Here is a 23,044-nt window from a genome sequence, read left to right as displayed (position 1 = left end):
TTACACTTGCTCAGGTTAAATTCAATCTGCCAATCTTTTGCCCAATCTATGCAAGTATCAATACTTTCCTGGATCTGATCACCACCCCCTCTGATATCCAACTCACCTCCAAGCTTTGTGTCATCTGCAAATTTGGAAAGCTTACTCTTTACCCCATTATCCAAATCGATGATGTAAATTATGAATAGTGATGGTCCGAGTACTGATCCCTGAGGTACCCCGCTACTTACATCCTCCCAGCAAGACATCCTCCCACTCACAGCCACTCTTTGCTTCCTTTCATTCCTATCACGAAGCCAGTTTGCAATCCAATCAGCCACCTGACCAGCCACTCCACAAGCCCTCACTTTGGCCAACAACCTCCGATGTGGTACCTTATGAAATGCTTTCTTCAAGTCTAGACATACTGTGTCCACTGTCTTTCCCTCATCCACCCAATCAGACACTGCTTCATAGAACTCCAAAAGATTTGTTAAACAGGAACTACCTTTGGTAAACCCATGTCGACTACCTTTAATTAGTTTGTATTTATTTAAATTGGTCGAGTCGCTCGCATCGTGGTGGTGAATGCAGTGCCTGTGAAGGTCCATCAGTAAGTTTCTGACGTGTAGGAACAGAAAAATAATTAAAATACTTAAATTATTGAATAAATGTTTGGAAAAAAACAAAACATTGACTTGTTCGATCACCGGTGTGAATCCGTTTGTGAGTGCATCGGTGCTTCGGCCGAGAGAACTGGTCCGAGTGTTTTTGTGTCGTGCGAAAAGAAAAGACCGTGGGTCCAAGGAGATGGGTCACGTGTTGTGTTATCAGTTAAAACTTGTGGAATCTGTCGAGCCGAGAGGATGTTAACACATATAGACAATATCGGAGGTCATGGAAACATTTGTGACGTCAATACAACCGCTGAACCTCCGATTTGCTGCTGCCTGCTACCCCTACCGTCTTGTCCACGTTGACAGTGCTGAAGAGACCCGTCTCGGTAGCAGAGCTGCTGACACCTGGAGCACCTTACCTGAGAAAAACTTTGACGGTGAGTCTTACCATGGTCTTCAGGAAGGAGACAAAGGAAAGATGGGATGAGATGAACACCTTGAGGGCAGTGTTGTACACAGTCGTACATTTGATGGTCCAAAGCAGTGGTACACACCAACACACACACACACACCAACACACACACAGCTTGACTGCATTGAGGGCACGGTTTGGGGTTGGCCCCGTGTTTGGTGTTCTCATCTGAGCACTTCCCAGGCTCGTAATTCTGGGATGCCAGGTTCACATTCCAGTTCCATTCACCAGTTATTGACGCACCTGCCTGAGTAATTAACGTGAAGGTAACAAGAGATCAGTCATTTAATGATTAAATTTATACACAGCTCAATGACCTGCCATGTATAGAGGGGGAGGGGTGGGTGTTGGCTGGGCGTGGGGGGTAGTTCTCCCAAAATCGAATGCAAAACATGGGATGGCAGGCTTAACGACATCGATACTGACGCAGTGCCCCCACCTGCAAAGCACCACAATGAGCCGAGCTTTCATCGTGGTCTCATACCAAAGTGTAACAACCCTCATGTACTGACTGTGGTGTCCCGCCAGGTGCTGGGAGATGAAATTGGTTGGGGTCTTGTCGTGCGTGGATCTCACCCTTGCCACATCCAAGGTGTTGAACCCGAAGGACCGGCACATTTTGCTGGCATGAAGGTAGGCATTTAAGAATGGAAAATACCATTTCCATGATGGAAATGAGCCCGTCCTCACGGATGGGAGAAAGAGGAAGCAGGACTCGGAGCTGTAAAACACACACACACAAAAACAAACAACGTCTTACCTTTCAGGGTTAGTGTGAGCTAATTGGTCGGATGTTAAAGTGGCAGGTAAATGACAAGGTACATTAAGGTCAGGGAGAGACAGGGTTTAGGGATCGGTAAAAGGGGATCATGACAACAGCGAGTTCATGATCTCTTGAGAAACAACGTTTCGTGTAAACATCTCCCAGTGTCATGTCCAACCCTCCTGTGAAATTCTTACTTTTCTGAAAATTACACTTTTAAATATTTCTTCCTTTACAATCTTTCTATATAGTAAAAAAAGTGTTGATGTGCATGTTTGTTTGTGTGTTTGGCGCTCCAAGTCTTGATTCTGGGCGGTGTTTGTTTCCGGACTTCGTTTCTCTCCGGACGTGTCCGGGCAGTGTTTGTCTCCGTGCGGTATTTATAATATGACCGGGAGGAAATGGATTTCAGACATTATTTTGTTTCAATCTTCATTATTCTATGTCGGGAGCATTTTGATGAGACGGTATGAATCGTAATAAATGGTCCACCGCACGTCTGCCTTCCCTTCCACTCACTGCCTTCCCTTCTCTCGCCCCTCCTCCTGCAAACAAACAGGACCTCCCTCCTCTCTTTCCCCCTCCATCTCCTTAATCTCTCTCTCTCTCTCTCTCTCTCTCTCTCTCTCTCTCTCTCTCTGTATTCTCGTTGGTGAAGCGACAGGTGGTATTTGCCAGTAAGTACAACAAATTCGAGTATGGATACATATCTTCAATATGATGACAAGTTTGTGTTTGAAAATCCGTGGACACGTGTCCACAACACAAGGAGGATGAATCTCAAGACATGGCCATGACTTGGTCGCGGTGATATCGTCCTTCATAGCAAAGTGTGTGTCTGTGTGTGCAGGTCGGCCAGTTGGTGGTGTCGGTGAATAGATCATGTGTGCTGCACTTGGATTTCCACGCTGTCAGGAACATGATCTTCAGGAGCCCCCGCACCCTCGTGTTGGAGGTCATGGAGGAAATTCAGCACAAGGTCGTCACCGCTCCTTTGATAGCCATGGATGTTTTAACCGACATCGACCACGCACCTCCACGTTCTTCGATACCCACCAATTCATTCTTTAGAAAGAAATCTGGAAGAAGGAAATACTGGTGTCTCTTCAAATCCCTCATCATCTGACCACCACCACCACCACCACCACCACCACCACCACCACCAACCTGACCCGAAACATATTGAAAATTAACTTTTTAATGGAATTCATTTGATGTAAAGGTTTCCGAGCATGTGCAGTATTTTCATTACGTGTCCAATAAATATATTTTAATTCTATTCACACTTTGTTTACTCCCTCCGCCACCGAAGGTGGACCGGAGGTCATGTTTTCACCCCCGTTTTGTATGTCCGTCTGCCTGTGTGGACGATATCCCAACAAGTTGTGGACGGGTTCGGATGAAACTTGGTGAACATCCGGATAGGGATCCAAGAATTTTTGAAGAGTGGAAATTTGCTCAACAAACCGTCGTCGGAAGATCATTACGTAACAAAGACCGAGATGTATGGCAGAAAGAAGAATTTAAAAAGTAAAAATATCAAAATAATAATCGCCATTGTAAGACTTCAACACAATCGAGCTGCGCTATGGAAACAAGCGGGTTTGGAAACTCAAACAAAATAATTACAAACATTTTTACAACCAATAATAAAATAAATAATAATAAAAACAAAAGCACAAACCGTATCCATCATCGAACGACATCAAAAAGGACAAGATACAAACAGGGTTGTAAAAAGTGAACAAACTTGTTTGTCCAAGAGAAACAGCGAGATTTAGGGGACCATGTACACACTACATGTACGTGGAGGGAGTGGACAAGGTGCTAAACCGCCATGTTTGCGAATGTAGATGGCCTTTCACCGGGTGGAAGCAGTTCCCACACTCTTAACCCCCAATCCCCCGCCCCCAATAAAATAAATCTTCCTGGAAGTTAAATTAAGGCAAACTTACCTGCAGGGACGTGTGCTCCAGTTGTTGTTGTTGTTGTTGTTGTTGTGTGACACACCTGTGCCTCGCCCTTACACGTTCAAGGCATGCACATCCACACGGTCTCTCCGAGGTGCTTTTCATCCTCTCGGGCTGAGTTCTCTTCCCCTTCAAAAAGGAGAGTTCATAAGAAGCATGCCGGAGTGGAGGGGTGGGGGAAGGGTTGTGCAAGAAGAACGTGTTCACAAAAGTAATGTACGCACAAACTTTGTACGAGTCTTTGAAGAGACGACGAGCAGAACTTCATGTCTTTCTGAAAACTGCCGGGAGACGAGAGCAAGAGCACACGGAGCCCCGTTAGATCGGACGAAATAACCTTTGACCTTTTTCCGTGCGATGGTGTCGACACTTTTTTATTAAACATTTGTCCGTGTTGGTGAAGGTGTTTTTAATGTCCCCAGGTGAACCCTTTGCGCAGTCACGTGGGTTTCTTTGGTAGCCCTTTCAAAATGGCGATTAAAACAACAAGTATAATCTTTCCCCATACTGCGGGCACCAACCTATCGAAATAAAAATAAATAAATCCTCCACATTGATGGCCCGGGCAAACCAGGATTATCAATTTTTTGTCGTTGGACAACCGATTGGTCCCTTTAAAAGAGTCCGACGAGAGAACAATGGAAATTTAAACCTTTCACTTAGCACCGAATCTTTAAATCCGCCAAACACAGACTTCGAAAAATACTTGAAATCAAATCACAACAAAGGGCGGCAACAGCTCCTCTATCCCCGAACCCTCAGCCAAACACCCCCACCCACAAACATAAAATCGAACACTCACAAGTCAATCCACAAAGTGTCTTGTGCCTTCCCTTGATTCACTTCAATTCTCAACCAACCCCTCCCACCCTCGCAAGGTGCAAAGGCCAAGAGACAGGCCTGGCATTTCATTTCATGGTTAACATGATGATGTTATCGACCAGAGGAGAACAATGGCTTGGCAGGGTGGACAACACTGGGGAAATTGGTCGGAAGTCGAAGGAAGAATGAGTTACGTGAGATGGCGGCATTGAACGTATGCTTTGGGACCGATCAAAGGCATCCAAAATGGCAACACTTCACACACTATCATCCTGCACCTCCAAAGGTCGGTTGGTTTGTTTCCTTTGCCAATAGTCCCAGCGGGTCTCACTGCTGCACCTGATCAATGGCTCCTGGCTGTGCGTCGGTCGAAGGGTCGCCGCTGCAGGTAGTTTCCTCCTCTCCAGTGGGCAGCATTGCCTGCTGGATCTGCTATGGCTGGCAAAAGGTGGAGAATAACGAGGGGACAAAAAATTCAAACACCACCACGTTGTCAGCAGCCACAATATATATGACGGATGAGCAATCCAATCGTTCGCAAAGTTACCTGCGGCCGAATTTCGCTTGCCGCACGTTTCTGCACCTGACCGTGCGCCATCCGCATGCCAGGCAAGACTGGCTGTGCCAGGTAAAAGTATCGCAGCTGTCCTGGGCTCAGTTGCACCTAAGGAAGACGAAACGAACAAGACCAGTCAACCACCAGGTGTTGAAGCCTCCTTCAGAAAAGATGATCAGTCTCAAGTAAAAACCACACACGTGAAAATTCCTTGGTTGTTGATATCGTAGAGGCCAAAGGCCAAATACGATCAAAACTTTTGCACGTCATTCAGCTTTTTAAGATACACGGCACTTGCAGACATCCATACGAGGGAAGCATATTCCACTGTGCTCCGGACATGAGCTTTGTACACTTGGGCTCGGCCAAGCGGATCCAAGTATGGAGCAACACCGCGAAGGGCACTCACTCTTTGTCCAGCTCTCACGGCGATGCAGTTCACGTGAGACTGGAAACCCAAGCTCCGGGAGAACCTGACTCCATGTATGTCAAACTCGTGGTGTACATGCTTGCGAGGGCTTGCCACCCATGAAGAACTCTGGAGGATGCTCACTTGGTAGTCGTCTACCGAGAGACATAACCTTGCATTTGTCACACAGATCGTTCATGGAGACGAGAAACAAGGTGGGCTCAATAATTGATCCTTCAGGTGCTGATGCATTAATGAGAGTTGGTTTGGATGTTTGGCCATTAACCGCAACCTGGATACGTCTGTCCATCCAGTAGCTGTATAACTACTGCAACAGCTGCCCTGATTACAGTCAGTCATCTTTCTCTACCACGAGGCGAGATCTTGCAGAAATTTTGAAAAAAACTTTCTCATAACAAGGCATCCAGCCACTAGTATAGGCTCTGGGGGGGGGGGGGTGTTTGTGTACGTGACTCTTTTAGAATGTCACCCTATTTTTTTTTTGTTCTATATGCCAAGACCTTCAAAAAATGTTTGGGTAACACCTCCAAATCAAGTACATTTTCTCTGTAGGGTCAATCTTGGATTTGCAGTTGACTACCAGCAAACCATGATTGAACCAAAATGCCCATATTGGGTTTAGATGGAATAAATCATTAGTAAACATCCATAAATTATTAATTTTGATTTACTTAAATTACTTATGCATTGCTTAACACATTTTAGAATGATTTATTCTCTTAAAACTTGGTTCACAGTAGAAAATCACCATATTTTACATAATTTTAGTCAAAAATAGCTTTCAACTTGAAAGTAGCTCAAAGTTTGATGGTCTCTGAATGACTTAATATTGTAAGTAGAGCAATAAAATTTGGCCAAAAGTTTAATTATTAAGTTCTCTGAGCAATTCAATTTTCATATTATCACAATGGGGCTATGTGTGATGACCATAACGCTCATTATAAACCAAAGTCACCCCTACCCCCAAATGGCCACTTTTACAGCATTTCATCAAATGATATCTCAACTAAATGGCATGGGAAGTTGATTTTTGTACTAAATGTAGGTTATTGATCCCAAGGAATTCAATGATAAAATTTTTGTAGTTTTTGTAGTTGATCTACTTTGCATAATTCCAAAATTGCTGCCAAAATATTGAAAAAAGCTCATTGTAAACCAAAGTCACCCCTACCCCTAAATGGCCACTTTTACGGTATTTCATCAAATGATGATATCTACTCAACTAAATGGCATGGGAAGTTGATTTTTGATACTATATTTAGGTTTTTGACCCCAAGAAATTAATTGACAACATTTTTGGAGTTCATCTACTTATTAATAATTCCAAAATTGCTGCCAAAATATTGAAAATTCAGAATGCAGAACAATATTCAAGATGAAACTCGAACTTAATATCCTTCCCACTCCCTCTAGCCTATCTATTAAAACAAGTCAAAACCAATATTAATTTAAGAATTTTAATGTTTCCACATCGAAATAAGTTCTGGTTTGTACACAACCAGTTATACAGTGGTGCACATACATCAATACTATTAGTTGCATACACATTGCTGCCAAATAGCTCAATATGTTCCTGACTTGTTGTTGATCTCATCTCAAAACCCATCTCCTTCAACAAGCTTCAGTCTTTTGGAAACATGGTCATTGTGTATGCCGCTGGCTTCCCGTATCCTTTTACAGCCATTGCTTGTGCTTGGTGTCTTATCATCGCCTACTTTTTGGAAGATAATACATTTTGTTGCATCATAACAGAGGTCTTGAGATGACTTTACAAGAGTTACAGACTCCATCATTGGCACTTTATCCAACTCTTCACAACCCTGAAAAAAATAGGATATTATTAGTACGACATGTACATACTCAGGAATTGGAGGCAGAACCACACACTTAAAGTAAATTGGACAACTACCAATTTGGAATCAATGCTGGTTTTAATTTTGGCAATTGTATATGTCTCTTCAGGGACATAACAGGTAAATACATGTAAACTATTCTGCACATTCTGGATGAAGCACAACCACATACCAGTGTGTGGCTGTGTTCCAGGCCTGGGGCACAATCGCACACTGGTATGTGGTTGTGCCCCAAGTTCCCCTGCATCTAATTAAGATGAGTGTCTCAATATAGTCCCTGTAGGATTGAAGAAGATGCACATCACTGTTTTAGACCATCAATTAAAGCTTCAATGTTAAATCATGTCTACTTTTCATTATTTTGGCAGTCATTTTGAGGAAAATCTTGGGATTATGCTAATTTGATCAGCTAAAAAAACACAAAAATGTTACCAATGAATTCCTTGGGGTCAATAACCGATATTTAGTATTAAAAAAAAATCAACTTTCCATGGCATTTAATTGAGGAGATATCATCATTTTTTTTATTTTATTTTATTTTTTTTTGTATACCTTGGTCGAGGCTCCTATGAGAGCTAACACACAACTCACAGCAAGGAGGCATGAGACAAGAGGGGCGGGAGTGGAAGGGACAAAACATTGGGGAACAGACACAGGTGAACTGTGGAAGGGAGAGGGATGGGGATGGGACGGGGAACATGGCGAGGGGAAGATGGACATTAAAGGGACTTTCAGGAAGGAAAGCAGGAGAATTGAAGGAAGTGGGCTTGGGTGGATTATCGGGGGTAGAAAAGATCGAGGATTTGGATGGGGGAAGATAAGAGGTGGTGGTGAACAGCTGTTTTGAAAGCCTGAAGGGAAGAATGGGAAAGAATAGAGTGAGGAAGTTTATTCCAAAGGCGGGAAAAAAGAGGAATGAAAGAGTGAAGATGAGCAGTGATTCGTGATTTTGGTAGTTTTACCAGAAGGGGGTTGTTGGCGGACCTTGAGCGCCCTGTGGAAATGTGGTTGGGACAAATCGCAGAGAGAGCAGGGGGGGCAAGGCTGGAGAGGAGTCGGTAGAAGACAGAAAGACCACCGACCAACCTGCGGTGATTGAGTGAGAGGCCCAAAGACTCAGCTTCATTGCGGGAGATGCCAATGATCTTAAAAGCCCTGGTTTCGACAGCGTGAAGTCGAGAAAGGTGGGAGGCAGGAGCACCAGCCCAGAGGGGAGAGCAGTACTCCATCAGGCTACGGACAAAAGCTTTGTAAGTGGTCAGGAGCTCAAGAGGGCCGAGGAAGGACTTTGCACGACGGAGGATTCCCAGTCGGCGACTGGCTTTTGAGGCAAGGTTGGAAATGTGACTTTCCCAGGAAAGGTCATGGCAGATAGTGAGACCCAGAAGCTTGAAAGAAAAGACTTCTTCCAGAGGATTGTTGAGAAAGTGGATGGGGGGGTTTTGTAAACGGTCCTTTCGAAGAGACATAGTGAGAGTGTGAGATTTGTCTGGATTGAAAGACATGTTCCACGTGTTGGACCAGTTTGCGATTTTATCCAGATCTGCAGTGAGCGAAGAAGCTGCTGCTTGCCGGTCTGAGGGATGACAGATGGTACGGCAGAGGGTTGAGTCATCGGCAAAGAGAAATAGAGGATTTTCCAGAGAGTCCGAGAGATCATTGATGAAAACCAGAAAAAGAACAGGGCCCAGAACGCTACCTTGAGGAACTCCAGCCTGCACAGGAAGAGGGGATGAAAGAACTCCATTTAGGGCCACACGTTGACTGCGACAGGAGAGGAAGTCTGCGAGCCATGAGTGGAGATGGCCTTGAATACCATGGGAAGAGAGTTTGGTGAGTAGGGCAGGGTGCCAGACTGTGTCAAAAGCACGTGATATGTCCAGGGATACGGCTCGGATTTCCTGTCTGGCATTTGATGAAATATCGCAAAAGTGGCCATTTGGGGGTAGGGGTGACTTTGGTTTACAATGACATATAAAGGTCTTGACATATAGAACAAAAAAAAATTAGGGTTACGCTCTAAAAGAGTCATGTACACCCCCCCCCCAAAGCCAGGAGTACACGTCGTCACGTCACTCAAACCCTCAAAACACTTCACTGAGTCCCGGTACACAGATGTTTGGATTTTAACATTTTGCCAAAAACCTTCGAAGCCAAACTAACTGATTCCTGTCAACATGTCTGACCAAATTAATCACACCTTACACCCCTTGGAAGAAATGGATTCTCCAAAAATGCGAAGCGCACGGTGGTTCCTCGCGCGAGGAAGACTTCCGGCGATTCAGCATTCTTCCAATAACAATTCACGCAACCTGTCAATTAGTTAAAAGATCTCTCTTAAAGTCCCAGGATTTCAAAATGACCACAAACTTGCAATATTTTGTAGGGCACGTGGTATATGTGTCAATTCTTCATTCGAGGACGCCAAGGGGAAAAATAAGTGAATGATGATTCGATGAAGTAAACTTCTGGCAAAGTCACAACATGTGCTTTGGCAAGAGAAATAACACCACAGAACTCCTTCAAACGATGCAATTGCAAACACAAGCTCCAAAAGCCGGGAGTGGAGCAAACCCATGAGGAAGTGGGGTCACACGGTCCACACGTCGGCTACAAACCAGGCCACACCCACATTCGACTGATCGGCCTTGGTATCAGCTTGCACAATCAAACTGATCACTTGATAAAGGTTAAGCATCGAGTGATGAGCGGGTGAAATGCCCTAACCGGGACGAGCTGAATCTTGCCAGTGCTCGTGACAACCTGTTGCATCACCTGCATGGTTTGCCCAGCAAAGGTGACGGAACCTCCAGCACCCTGCGGAGCCACAATTTGCATGGTTTGCTCATCAGACACCTGCGGTGGGAAGAACAAACGGATAGATTTAAAATAAACAGTCAATCAACAACTCACTTGTGTGATTCAAAGATATGGAGAAACAAACAGACCTGTACCTGCAGTACAGTTGGAACGGCCTGCAGCGTCTGCACACCTTGTGCCGCATTCTGCTGCCGCGTGCCGCTTTGGACCGTCTGACCCTGTGCCAGGGAAAAATAATTCTGCGCAGATTCCTGGGCCATCACCTGTCGCACCACTTCCTGGACATGGCCAAGGGTGGCAAGAGGGTGGGAACGATGCTTGGATTACTTGGCCATGAAAAAAACCCGCAGCAATTCGATGTGATCCAGGGATGTTGGACAGGCCAACTCACAAATCAATTTGCAGCCACGACAATTTGTAATGAATGGCTTGACGCCATTTATTCGAATGCAGGATCACCGAAACACCTCATCTTTCTGATGCACCCGTTAAACCAGTCCCATCTGTGGCCATCCTGTCCATCTTCTCGGTCCCAAAACCTATCCAGCAACCTCTTCCCTCTCCCCAGACCTTGACAAAAATTACAAACTGGTCAAACACTTGGAATATGTCTTTCAATCCTGAGAAATCCTACTCTCACACTCTCTCACTCTCAGCCATGATCTCTCTTCGGCAAACCACATTTCAAAGTTGGTTTCCAAAGCCAGACACCAACTGGGCTTTCCCCGTCATGCAAAGACCTTCCTTGGCACACCTGAGCTCCTATCAACCTGCAAGGTTTTTTATCTGCAGCTTTGAGTTCTGCTCTCCCCTCTGGGCTGACTCCACTGACACACATCTTGATGACACATGGAAACCGAGGCTTTGAAGATCATTGGAATGTCTCACGATGAAGCCGAGTCAATGGGCCTATCACTTCACCATCTCTGACGGATCAGTGGTTTCTGTCTTCTTCCGCCTCATTTCTGGTCTTGCACCATCTGCCCTCTCCGTGTTTTGTTCCCACCAGGAATCTTCAGGACGCACACAACACACCAGTAACCCCCTCCTCGTGAAACAGCTCAAATCCAGAACCTCTGGTCACCTCCACTGGTTTATTCCTTTTTTTTCCTGCCTGTGGAACCACCTTCCACACTCTGTTCGATCTCATTCCTCTCCCCAGGTCTTCAAGACAGCTGTTCACCACTATCTCAAGTCACCCCCCCATGCAAAACCATGATCTTTTCGACACCCGTTAAACCACCCCCAACCCCTCCGAAAATTTAGATTACGTATCCATCTTGTCCACCCATACAACTTCATGTCCACTTCATGTCCACCTTGGTGAGAGTGGATACCCTGAGTACATCATCAGGAGATTTACGCACAAATTCCTCACTGCCGCAGACGAACGGAAGGTGAGTCCTGAAAAGTGCCCGGTCTACATCAAGCTTCCTTGGAAAGGGAAGATGCCGCAAAGCTATGAGGGAACAAATCAAAAGATAAATCTCAAGCACGTATCTGGCTGTTCGTCCAAGTGATTTTTTTTTTTATCTCTCGACGTTCGATTCCCGCAAGCCTCAAAACTTAGCGATATTACTTACGAGTTCAAGTGCCGATGTGATGCTCGGTATGTCGGCAGAACTACCCAGAGCTTGGCGGAGAGAATCGAACAGCACGTCTCTTTGTCCATCAGGAGGAACACGAGTGGTACGTGCTTGTAGTGGTCCGTGCCTGTCGGAGGCTCCCAGCATCGATCCCAACGTCGTGTGCATCTGCCATCGGACGGCATTTGATTGAGAATGCAAACTGTGCGGAACAGTATAATGTGGATACATTCAAGATATTGAGTAGAGGACGAAGTATAACACGTCTCCGAGGACGAGGATTCTGCAGTGGCCCTAGTGGCCCCGCCCCGGACTCTGCAACCTCCAATTGGAGCGCTGAAAACTGAACAGCTCCTGCCACCTCGAGCTTTGGGTGGCCATGAAGTCAGCAGAGAGCATCCAATCGGAATTGGTCTTCTTGATAGGTCAGTGGTCAATGTCGGTTCTTCTTCATTGTGTCATTCACTTTGTGCGAATTTCACTCGAGGAGTGCACAACGAAGAGCTTTGTAGTTGGTTCACGAAAAAAGAGAAAAAATATTTTCACGAAGTGAAAGAAAGAAAAATATTTTCACGAAATAAGTGACCACTATATTCGTTATTGTTGTGTGTCTGTCTGTCTGTCCCGAGCATAGCTCCGTGGGTTTTGATCCGATCGTGATAAAATTTTGGTGGGAGGTTTATATCATGATCTTGTTGTGTTTTCCTGAAAATGGGCGTGGTGCCCCCATTATGGGCGGAGCCACGCCCAAAAAACGGGTTTTTAGGGGGTAGCCGATTTCAGTTTGCATCTTCTCCTCGGGGGGTTTGTCGAATCTGACAGGGGTTTCGGTATTTGGTTAGCCCAATGTCACCTGCATAGCCCCACGGAGCTCGATTTTTCATTTTCGTCCCAAGGTCAAGGCCACAAGGTCACAAACTTAGAAAATTGCGAATTGTGTTTTTAGGGGGTAGCCGATTTTAATTTGCATCTTCTCCTAGGGGGTTTGTCGAATCTGGCAGGGGTTTCGGTATTTGGTTCGCCCAATGGTACCTGCTGGTCCCAAGGTCAAGGTCACAAGGTCACGAACTTAGAAAATTTCGATTTTTGACATAAAAATCATACGACCGCCCAAACTTTGAGAGCTGGGATGACAATATTTTTTCTGCATAATCTTGAGGTCATTCCACCAGGAGGTCATTCATCCTGGTGTTGGCGTAGTGGTTAGGGTAGCGGCTTGGGATCCAAAAAGGTCCTGAGTTCAAGCCCCGTTGGCCGCTTGAATTAATGCACACCAGGAGGTTGACTCAGCCTGTCATCCTTCCAAGGTCGGCGAAGTGAGTACCAGTGTACTGGACCCGGTGTATGCCCCGGTTAAAATAGGTGTACCATATCCCTGTGTCGTAAGAAGCGACCAGGGTTGCGTCAGAAAGGGCATCCGGCGTAAAACCTGTGCCAAATCACTATGCGGATCATACGGATGATCTGCTGTGGCGACCCTAACGAAAGCAGCCGAAAGAAGAAGAAGAAGAATCTTGAGGTCATTCCCCACCGAAAGTCTTGAAACCATTTTGCTCTATCTCGAACACCTTGCCCGTGGCGCCCCCTTCAACTTTGTTTTTACGCTGATTTCATCAGATTATGGATAATCCGAGGAGTGCGAAATGCCATATAGCCTAAATGACGTTATATTGTTCCTGGAATGTTCCAGAGGAAGTTTTGCACCAAAGGTCATAATCCTTGACCTTTAAAGTTCACAAAAGTCAAATTTTCAAAGTTGTGGGAATCGAACCGGGTTTTCAACCTTGTTCGACGAACTAACTCCAATAAGCTATAGCATGTATCCTGTTTCCTTATTTTAATGTCCACAACATTATTTTGTGACCTTTTTAAAGGTTATGCAAATGTCAAATTTTGAAAGTTGTTCAACGAAACCGGGTTTTCAACATTTTGCAGCTAATAACCTGTCACTCGTACCACATCATGTTGATCATTTTTATAACTTGGTCAAGCATTATCACATTGTCTCATCCTTGACTTCTGAAACAATCTACATCGTCAAATACCGCTCGTCAACCATCGTCATCTTCAGACTTGTTCTTTTTAATCCCGTTTCATGGAAATGTCCTATTTATGTCGATATTGAAACAAAGATAAAAGAAAAATAAAAGTCGGAGTATGAGTTGAAGTAAGGGGGGGGGTTTGAGAAGTTCACAATCTTGGGTATGTGACATGTAAATAGTCGCAGGGGGTTCAAATTCAATAACTGCTGATCAATGTCGTTCAATTACAATATCCGAGCATTGACGCGGTCAGCTCGATGAATTGGAGGAGAACGTAAACACCTCCGCAGCTTCCATGCCTCGGCCAAACGAGTCTAATGGAAATGGGGAGGGCGAGAGGGGATGGTGGGGACGCCTCCGTTGCCAAAATATGAGAGGATGCTCAGTGTGAAGTTCAGCGCTGTGATCACCCCCACCCAAGCTTGATGCCTGTGTGCAAGCTGTGCGCGAAAGATGTTTCCAGAGCCTCGGACACAATGATAACAGCCAATAAGAATCGACCGGTCCCAAAACCTTCACAAACGAGTGCACCGGTCACCAATGTGAGAAGCTTTGCTTCCTGTCATCGAACTGGACAAGTTGGCGGACACCTTCAGAAGGAATGCAAAACATCTATGGCAAGCAACCGTAAAACGCCATGTCATCGATGAGTGATTCGGGCGGTTCTGAGATGAGGTGGTGCAGATGGAGGCAACAAACATCGGACTGAAAGCTCAGAATGGACACAGCTTCCAGTCAAGGATGTTTATAGCCGCACACGCTGCCAGTGTGTGCCCACGTCGTCTTGCGCCGAGTGGACGTCGAGGATGGACTCGTCGGAGCGTACGAGCGATAAATCGCAAGATCATTATGCTGCAAAAAATAAATAAATAAATATAAATAAATTCACAGGTAGGGATGTGGATTCAAATAACTTGAGTACCTTCCATTTCCTGGGCTTGATTTGGGGAACGATGTCGATGAGAAAGTCGAACTGGTTCTCCTCGCTGATGGCCGTGGCAATGTCGTTCCTCTGGTTCAAGGGAATGGTGAAGAACATCGAAGCTGGAGTTACTCCCAGGTGTGTATCATTCATTAAATAGTCAGGCTTTTCTTGCGTTCCCAAACTCATCATCACAACTGGAGAACATAATAATTAACATTGATGCACAAGTATCTCAAACAAGGCCCGAGGAGAGAGAGGGAGAGAGAGAACTGCTGCGATATAGCCCAGCACTTCGCAAGGTGAGCAAAGCCACAAGTGTCCTATTTAGGAACCTCGGATGTGCGACGTCAATGAGTCACCAGCACTGGGGAGGGTGGGTGGGGGTGGGGGCCTTGACGCAAGATAGTTTTGTGGCCCACTGGCAAGTAGCTGCGTGCCTTCCCAAAACCAATGGAAAAACAAATTTCAAATTTTATCGAGTTTGTTTAGGGAATTTCGAGAAATGGAGATGTTTGTCAGACTGCAGAGATGTTCCGAGTGAACCCACAGCCCACGGCGCTGGATCGTAGTCGTCGGCACTTCGTTGAAGCCATTCTGCCGAAACGCAGAGAAATATGAATAATCTGCACGGAACACTCACGTACCGAGAATGGTCTGATAAAGGTCAAATGGTAACCTGGTACCACCCAAGGAAAAAAATAAAATAAAATGATGCTGGAACTTTTTGGTCGGAATCAATGGTTTTTATTTTATTTTTTTACAGTTTATAGCTCTTTTTAAGGTCACATTTCGGCAAAATTTGATCTGTCACTGATATTATGACCTTTGACATTCATTTCGTCTCTGGGAACCTCTCAGCAACTTGAATGTTAGTTACAAATGGCCTACGAAGTTAGTGGAAACCACGTTCACTCTTCACCACTTCAGGAAGAATAAGATTTTTCTTTCCTCAAAATCAAAGCCACTTCCGATGGCTCGTCACAATCAGGCCGCTCGTTACACAGATATGCTCATGGACAGGCACATGCACAGACTGCGATGATTACAAATGTTGCAACCTCGATAAAGGGGGGTGGGGGAGGGGTAAATGAAGGGTAAAAAAATAAAATAAAATTTCGATGAACAACAAAATCCTGGAAATTAAAATCTTTCGGTCGAAAACACTCCCAGGCACTCGCTGATGAACCTCTGAAAGTTTGACAAAGATACGTTCAGCCTTCTCTGAGAAAAATGGCGACAGACAGACAGATGGCTCCATCTTACAGACGGTGGGAAACGCATTCATTCAGAAGTTGTAAAATCTACAACTCCAAAAAATTTTCCGAAGAGGTGTTTTCAGCATTTTAAAGGCCACGGGCTGATGAAATGGCATTGTTGGCCGCTTGACGGTGAGAAGCGTGCTTGCAAAGTCCAAAACAGGTACGAAAAAAAGAAAAGACCTTGCAAAAGGTGATCCCGATCAAGCAGAGGAGGAGGGGGACACCATCAACGAAGGAGCCGAAACACACTCGACATGGAGAAATGGGCACACCTGCAGCATTTGCCGATTGTCGTCCTCGGTGTGAATCCGGGCACGTAACGAGAGCTCCCCGATGAAAAATTGAACGGCCTTCGCGAAAACCACCAGAGCTTCGAGGCCGATCATCTGCTCGACAACGTTTGAGGAGGGACAAAAACAGGCGGGAAGGGACAACGGACGCGTGTTAGCCGAGCGCTTGTGCGGACGAAGAAATTTGTCAACCGACTGGTGCTGAAAATACTGATGGTAGAATGAATGTAACCGGCTGAGTGCCGTGAGTCACCGAGCACACGAGCGAAGTTTATTTGCCGAACTTGCGAATTAATTTTTTTTTGCAGCAACACGTTCAAAGCACCACGGATGATCAATCATGCTGAAAGTTCCCAAAGTACTGGAGTTGACAAATTATTTTTTGATTGGGTTCTCCGATGAGTACCAGCAGAAACGGCTTGGCACTCACAAAAAAAAACAAGGACAAATGTGTCCAAGAGCCGCGTCCTAAAGGCAATAACAACAACAACTTGCGATATTTCGTCACGTACCTTGATGGAGCCAATAGCGAGACCCGTCATGGAGGCTCCTGTTCATGACGAGAAAATAGTGTATTTACGAAATTACAACACATTAAATGGAATTATCTTTAAATAGCAGCGTGAACTTTTCGAAACTTTAAAGCAAATGTCCGAATATATTTAAAAGTTCATGACAGACTCTCTCAAAAGGCACCGTCAATGTGAGGATGTGTACAGGTATTTAGTATTTAAGGAGATCCGGATCCTGTATATAAAAGAGCCGAGTCCTCAAGGTTTTGTCTTCACCAGAAGAAGAAGAAGAACAAAAACAAGAAGAAGAACAAGAAGAAGAAGAACAACGTGGAGCTCTCTTAGAGCTAGCGTTCGTTACGCAAGACGTGCCAAAAAATTCTCAGCTTTGATTCTTTAAAGTGCCTCTCAGCGATGTAGACATCTTACTCCTCTGTAAGTGCTCTCTCAGAACGTCCGCTTCAGACGAGACACTCGCAAACCTCTTCTTTTCTGTTCCCGACGCTCCGATGTAACTTTTATCAGAATTATCACAGAAGAATCTTACCTAGAGGCCAGACTAGCTGAGCAAGCCTTCCCTCATAGGCCTCTGCTGTGTGAGTACGCTTTCTTCGCATCGGGGAAGTACGAATTTAGTTGTTTTTTTTTTTTTAACCGTGCATGAGTACCTGAGTACCGGTTATGTGAACCCACGCCAAAGTACTTTTTATAATTACAATCGGCTTGAAAAAAATCAATTCCTCCCTCGTATGTTCTCGATATAACGAGAACATCGAATTTGGAAGTGAATGTGGGACAAGCGATAGGTACAAGCAAGCATTGCTTGAGGTCTCAACATCCAAGTTCGTTAATAAATGGCCCATAACCCGAATGAATGGCCTCCACTTGCAAGTCCGACTTGAAAATATGTATTTTTTACGCAAACGTGTCGATGTGTACTGCCTCCGCATTACATGTCAACCAACTGTAACATATGATCTCAATTGAAGGTCACATGAACGAGTGCAAGAGAGAGAAAAGTGATGTCGAGAGAACATCAAATTTTTTAAATCTAGTTACGGTCTACAAAAGGATTTTCAACGGGCACATGACCTTTGACCTGTTGACCAAAACGGAATCGGTTTATCTATGTCGCATAGCCCATACTTGTGTGAAGTTTGGTTGGAATCGCTTTTGTGGTTCAGAAGTCATCGCGGCAGCAAAAAACCGGCTTCGGACAGACGCACGCAGGCACAGGTGGTGAAAACTGTTGTAGAAATGGCCCTTAGAATGTTATTAAATATAGGATTAGCCCAGATCCCCCCTTAAATGCATGTTTAGCAAGGTTGTCCGGAAATTGGACGTTACATGTGTGTCGGGAGATGTAGCAGGCTTGTCCAGTGTTCATACGGTGGTGGTGTACCGAGAGGTGGTTTCTTCTTCTTCCTGCCCCCCTCTTAGCTGGCCCCCACCCAGCGCTCCGACAGTCAATCAAGACGTGCCAGCAACCCATTGGGGGAGAGCTGTTGTAAAGTCGAACGATGGACCAATCACGTGTCCCCAGAGGCGGTCCCAAGAAGCCCGCCCCGAAAGGGGAAAGAAAATGGCTGCTTGCTGTGAGAGTCTGGGATCGGCTTCATGAGGAGTGGCTTGGCCGGCTGTTCCTCCTTGGCCTGGAATCGCATATGGGACCTTGTGAGAAACCAGCTGGAACACACCGGATCTTTAGCTCCTATGCCGTCGACCTTACAGGGGCTGGACGCGCCGAGGCTGGTGCGTGAGCGGTGCCGACAAAAGGAGTACAAGCGCTATCTTGCCACACTGCGTGCTCGAGCTGGGTGCTCGAATCCGACGACATCGGCTTGTCATGAGCCGCATTCGTTCCTCACAAATATTTCCTCTCATCCATGAGGCACCCCCAAGTACTCCGTGTCTTGTGTGCATGTTATCCAGGCCTAAGGCTTATTTCGCTAGGGCCCCCTTCAAAACCCGTATCCGTACATCCCTAGTTAAGAGCGGGTTATAGATTAGTTATAACATTGACGTGAATGCTTTGCTTGTGTCGTGTTCCCCGATGTGTCCCCAATAAATCTGGCTGAGTTATACGAAAGTTGCCGCCTTGAATTTATTCATGCCGTGCTGAGGAACATTCGCTCGATTTGTATATTGAACCAAAAATGGTTACGGACTGGCAGACTTCGCTCGGTCTCTGATCAAAAGCAGTCTGTAGCCGGGGTCTATATCCCCAACTGATACGGCCCAGGTGTACGTTGGTATCATGATCTGAGGCGCGTGACCCGAGAGCTGTGCCGAACTAGCCGGCGTTATAACCCCTGAGACGGCGGTGCTGTTAAGTGCCGCCGAATCTTCAACAAAAACAATGCCACCGGTGTTCCACTGTGTTGTCATGAGAATGAAAAACAAAATAACTGCTTTCAAATCCAGTTCCAGTACAACGGTTGATTAATCAAATCAGTAAATAATGGTTCGAAACATGCACGAACATCGGCCGAAACATTGTCCGGCGCCTGGTCCGAATTCCAGGGTCAAAGTCTCTCCGCCAAGGTCTCTCGCCAAGGTCAAAGTCTCTCCGTATCCCACTGAGAGGCTGGATCTGGATTCGGACCTGAACCAAAATCGAATCGGCTTGATCTTGTCACCGACCCAACTCATGCACCAAGTTTCGTCCGAATCCCTCTAAAAGTTTTTCCTATATCAATATATCTGTCGTTTTTGGTCCTGTCGCTCAATGGTGAATAATCAGTTAAAAAATTTTTTTACCAGATCCAGATCCTCACCAAAATCGAATCAATTCGTCCTTGTCACACGTCCAACCTGTCCAACAACTTTTGTCCGAATCCGCACACAGCATTTTGAGATATCCTGCTCACAAAGGCACAGACAGGGGTGGAAAACATAACCTACGTTCACCTTCGGAAGCTGAGGTGATAATAATTAGTCAACATTTTCAACAAAGATAAAAAACAAAAATAAAATAAATAACGATGAAAGACAGTGTCCGACATCTGGGCATGGACGACGTGGGTGAAGGAGGTGGCTATCCGTTCATTGTTATCGCCAGAAGCTGTTCGGTTAAAATCTCTCAACAACGGAGCGTTTCATCAACTAACAGTAACAGAAAGATAACTAATCAACCACAATGGGTCAAAGCCCAGGTGCCAACAACATTTTTGGCAAGCTTTTCATTTTTAATTATTTACTGGAATCGGTGGCTCCAAATTGGGAATCGAAAGCCCCACCGAGCCAGCAACCACCTGTTCACAAGAACTTCGTTGGTCTGTCCAATTTCACCTGTCAGCTTGTCTTTGTACCTGTACCTCACTAACTCAGCCTCTCCACTAACAAGTACGTGCATCGCGTGCCCACAGACTGTTGCCAGCCTTTTAACCTTTCACATTGCGACGTCGTTCAACTCTTCAATCAGACAACATCATTCAGGATACCTGCAAATGAGGTGGGCACGTTTAAAACAGAGCAGCGGCTCACTTACGAAACAATTCCCAAACAAGGTAAGTGAGATGCACATGGTAACTCGACTGGTGCGAAGAATCTGCATCAAAAGATTGATTTGCCGAAGGAAACGTGAAGGAACGTTCATTGAACTGATTGAGCCACAGGTGGTGGAACAAAGTCGTGCAGGTACAGTGATGGCAAAACATTCCCTGGATTAGCCATCTCTGAACCACACAATCCAGTTTGCACTGGATTTCTCAATTCCCTCCATTTGTCTCACCTCCACGTCTTCATCCATCTTCATTATTTTCCTTATTCTGGAAAGAGGAATCCCCTGCACCTTGAATTCGCACTGTACACGAGGGGAAACAAAGGTGTCATCACGAACTGGAACATGTTACAAAAGTTTATTTCACTGCACCTCACCCGTAACCCCTTTCCTCTCCACCTCAACCTCCCTCAAAAAGCCAAACCCTGCAGGCCTTGCCAAGGCGGCATGGGAGATTCATCATGCTGGAAGATGCAAATCAGCAGTGATATGCTTCGCCGAGCTTAGCTGTTAATTCCCTTTGGCCTTGAAAGATTCCCCTCCTGACCCTTCCTCTCCACATCCTCCTTCACACCCACAATTTCACACCTGAAGCCACATGGGGCACAGGTTTCTTCCCGAAGAGAGAATGCAGTGGTGCCACACATGCGAGAGTTCGGTCACTCGTCCGAACATACACAGAACCAGGAATCGGAACAAAAGGTTCAATTTTCGATTTGACCATGCGTGAAGCGACAGGATTCCGGTACGAAACATTCAACACACGTGTGCATCATCACACACACACACACACACACACACACACACACACACACACACACACACACACACACACACACACACACACACACACACACACACACACCAGGTTCATGTTGTGGATTTCGTTGAGTGCTTGAGGCCAGAAGTTTTGCAGCAGGTTGTGGGTGTCACTGAAGCCTTGCACGTGCGTCCCGTCACCTGGGCTGTACGTGCCATCGCCAAAGTCAGACATGACCACCTCGTCCTGGGAACTGGAGACTGGCAATAAGAAATCGATAATCGGTGGACCTCGTGCATGCAAACTTACAGTGGGGCAACCGAAAGGTGCCAATTGGAATCCCGATCCACTATCCTCCCCCATCCCATCACTGGTACCAACCCAACCCTGCTGTCCGCATTTAAAAATATATATTTCAGATAAATAATAAAATAATGATTCATCAGACACGCTAAATATGTACGACAAAGACAGGCCTTCGTTCGGACATTTTTGGTGTTCCGTTCTGAACATTTAGCTGTGCTGCTGAAATGTACCGAACCTTGACCGTAATGTCCGAACCCGACGCGCAGTGTGTGGACAAACTCCTCAACTAGTCCAGACATCGCACGGATGAAGAGAAACCAAGCAAGCAGGTTGTGAGAGACTTCAAGAACTTCCAGTCGGGATAAATCATACGTGTCAGAAAACAAACAAAAAACAAGGACAAATGTGTCCAAGAGCCGCGTCCTAAAGGTTTTGTCTTCACCAGAAGAAGAAGAATAACAACAACAACAACAACAACAACAACAACAACAACAACAACGCGGAGCTCTCTCAGAGCCAGCGTTCGCAACACGACGTGGCTAAAAATTCATTACAGAAAGTCGAAACAGCATTTTGATCACAATAACAACTAGAGGGGGAGCACTCGGTAGAGTGCAAAACCTCCGCCACCAATACTGCGAGCTCACTCAAGTGAACCTGATATCCTATTCATTCAATTTGACGTCAACAGTGCTCACAGAGTTATAGTTTGCAACTTTTTCTTTTACTTTTAACTTTTACATACTCAATTCATTCCTCATAACTAGATTCCTTTGAGACAGAAATTGATTTTACGTGGGTATATCCACCTGAAGTTCCAAAATCAGCCGCAATTATAATTTTGGCATGTTTTTTGTTGGAAATCACTTATAACATGTAGAAATGCAAAAAAAATATCGAAATTTTGTTGAAAAAAATTGGCAATTTTTTTTTCACAAACAATTTTTATTTTGGGGGGGGGTTGCAATCACTTAAAACATGCAGAAATGCAAAAAAAAAAAAAAATTAAAATATTTTTTCAAATTGGCCGCCATAGCGGCCATATTGCATTTTGGACCAAGTCCAAAATATAATGGCATGATCCTTGGACCAGACCTAACCCCCCACCAAGTTTCGTCAAAATCCGTCAGTTTTTCCGTAATAGTGTTCACAAACAAACAAGCAGTCATAGACTGGTACTTACGAAATCGTCAACTTGACCTCTGACCTTGTCTCATAAAAGCTGTCTCTGGAGAAGGTAGCGATGCAAACCAGAAGTTTCTACGATGATTCTGTACCAAACCATCAAAAATCGTAACGTCGACCGAAGCAAAAATCTCCATTTCTCCACGCAATTATTTTATATTATTTTTTCAAAGTCACAAAAGCGTAATATTCGGCCATCCACCAACAATCTTTACCTAATCCGACGGCTAAGCGAGTCAGGCATGCGACGATAACCTTTATTGGGATAAAATGACTTTTAAACACCATCTTTATCAAAAACACCATCAGCGCGCACACGCAAAACCTTTACGTGATCAACGCCACCTCTGCTCAAGTGCACTGCACCACGTGACGACCTGTGACGCGCGAGTGAA

At 45.3% G+C, this 23,044-nt stretch overlaps 1 protein-coding gene and 1 long non-coding RNA gene across 17 annotated transcripts in view; one reads left to right on the top strand and one right to left on the bottom strand.

Moving 5' to 3' along the window:
- The first annotated feature begins 731 nt into the window (after window positions 1-731).
- Window positions 732-3,104, top strand: LOC147008250 (uncharacterized). The gene is made up of 3 exons (XR_015053556.1): window positions 732-1,033; window positions 1,597-1,701; window positions 2,682-3,104. It is a non-coding gene; the product is annotated as an uncharacterized LOC147008250 (long non-coding RNA).
- Window positions 1,336-23,044, bottom strand: part of LOC147008249 (uncharacterized) — a 34,810-nt gene continuing 13,101 nt past the window's right edge. The window contains exons 4-14 of one of the 16 annotated variants that reach the window (XM_085865247.1): window positions 16,367-16,480; window positions 14,833-14,922; window positions 11,866-12,036; window positions 10,411-10,560; window positions 10,190-10,318; window positions 5,589-5,743; window positions 5,171-5,287; window positions 4,604-5,061; window positions 4,026-4,082; window positions 3,787-3,930; window positions 1,652-1,789 (exon numbers count right to left, since the gene is read on the bottom strand). In XM_085865247.1, the coding sequence (XP_085721373.1) occupies window positions 5,729-5,743; window positions 10,190-10,318; window positions 10,411-10,560; window positions 11,866-12,036; window positions 14,833-14,922; window positions 16,367-16,480 (669 nt within the window). In that variant the 3' untranslated portion in view covers window positions 1,652-1,789; window positions 3,787-3,930; window positions 4,026-4,082; ... (1 more) ...; window positions 5,171-5,287; window positions 5,589-5,728. Of the gene's footprint in view, window positions 1,790-3,786; window positions 3,931-4,025; window positions 4,083-4,603; window positions 5,062-5,170; window positions 5,288-5,588; window positions 5,744-10,189; window positions 10,319-10,410; window positions 10,561-11,865; window positions 12,037-14,832; window positions 14,923-16,366; window positions 16,481-23,044 lie in introns of all 16 variants that reach the window. The other 15 variants (XM_085865240.1, XM_085865249.1, XM_085865251.1 and 12 more) reach the window with 15 other exon arrangements.

The sequence above is a fragment of the Eptatretus burgeri genome, chromosome 20, assembly GCF_056783735.1.
Source record: "Eptatretus burgeri isolate ZD-2024b chromosome 20, Ebu_testis_v1, whole genome shotgun sequence".
NCBI classification, from domain to species: Eukaryota; Metazoa; Chordata; class Myxini; order Myxiniformes; family Myxinidae; genus Eptatretus; species Eptatretus burgeri.
The sequence above is the reverse complement of the archived record's forward strand: the minus strand, read 5'-3'. Positions and strand labels throughout refer to the sequence as shown.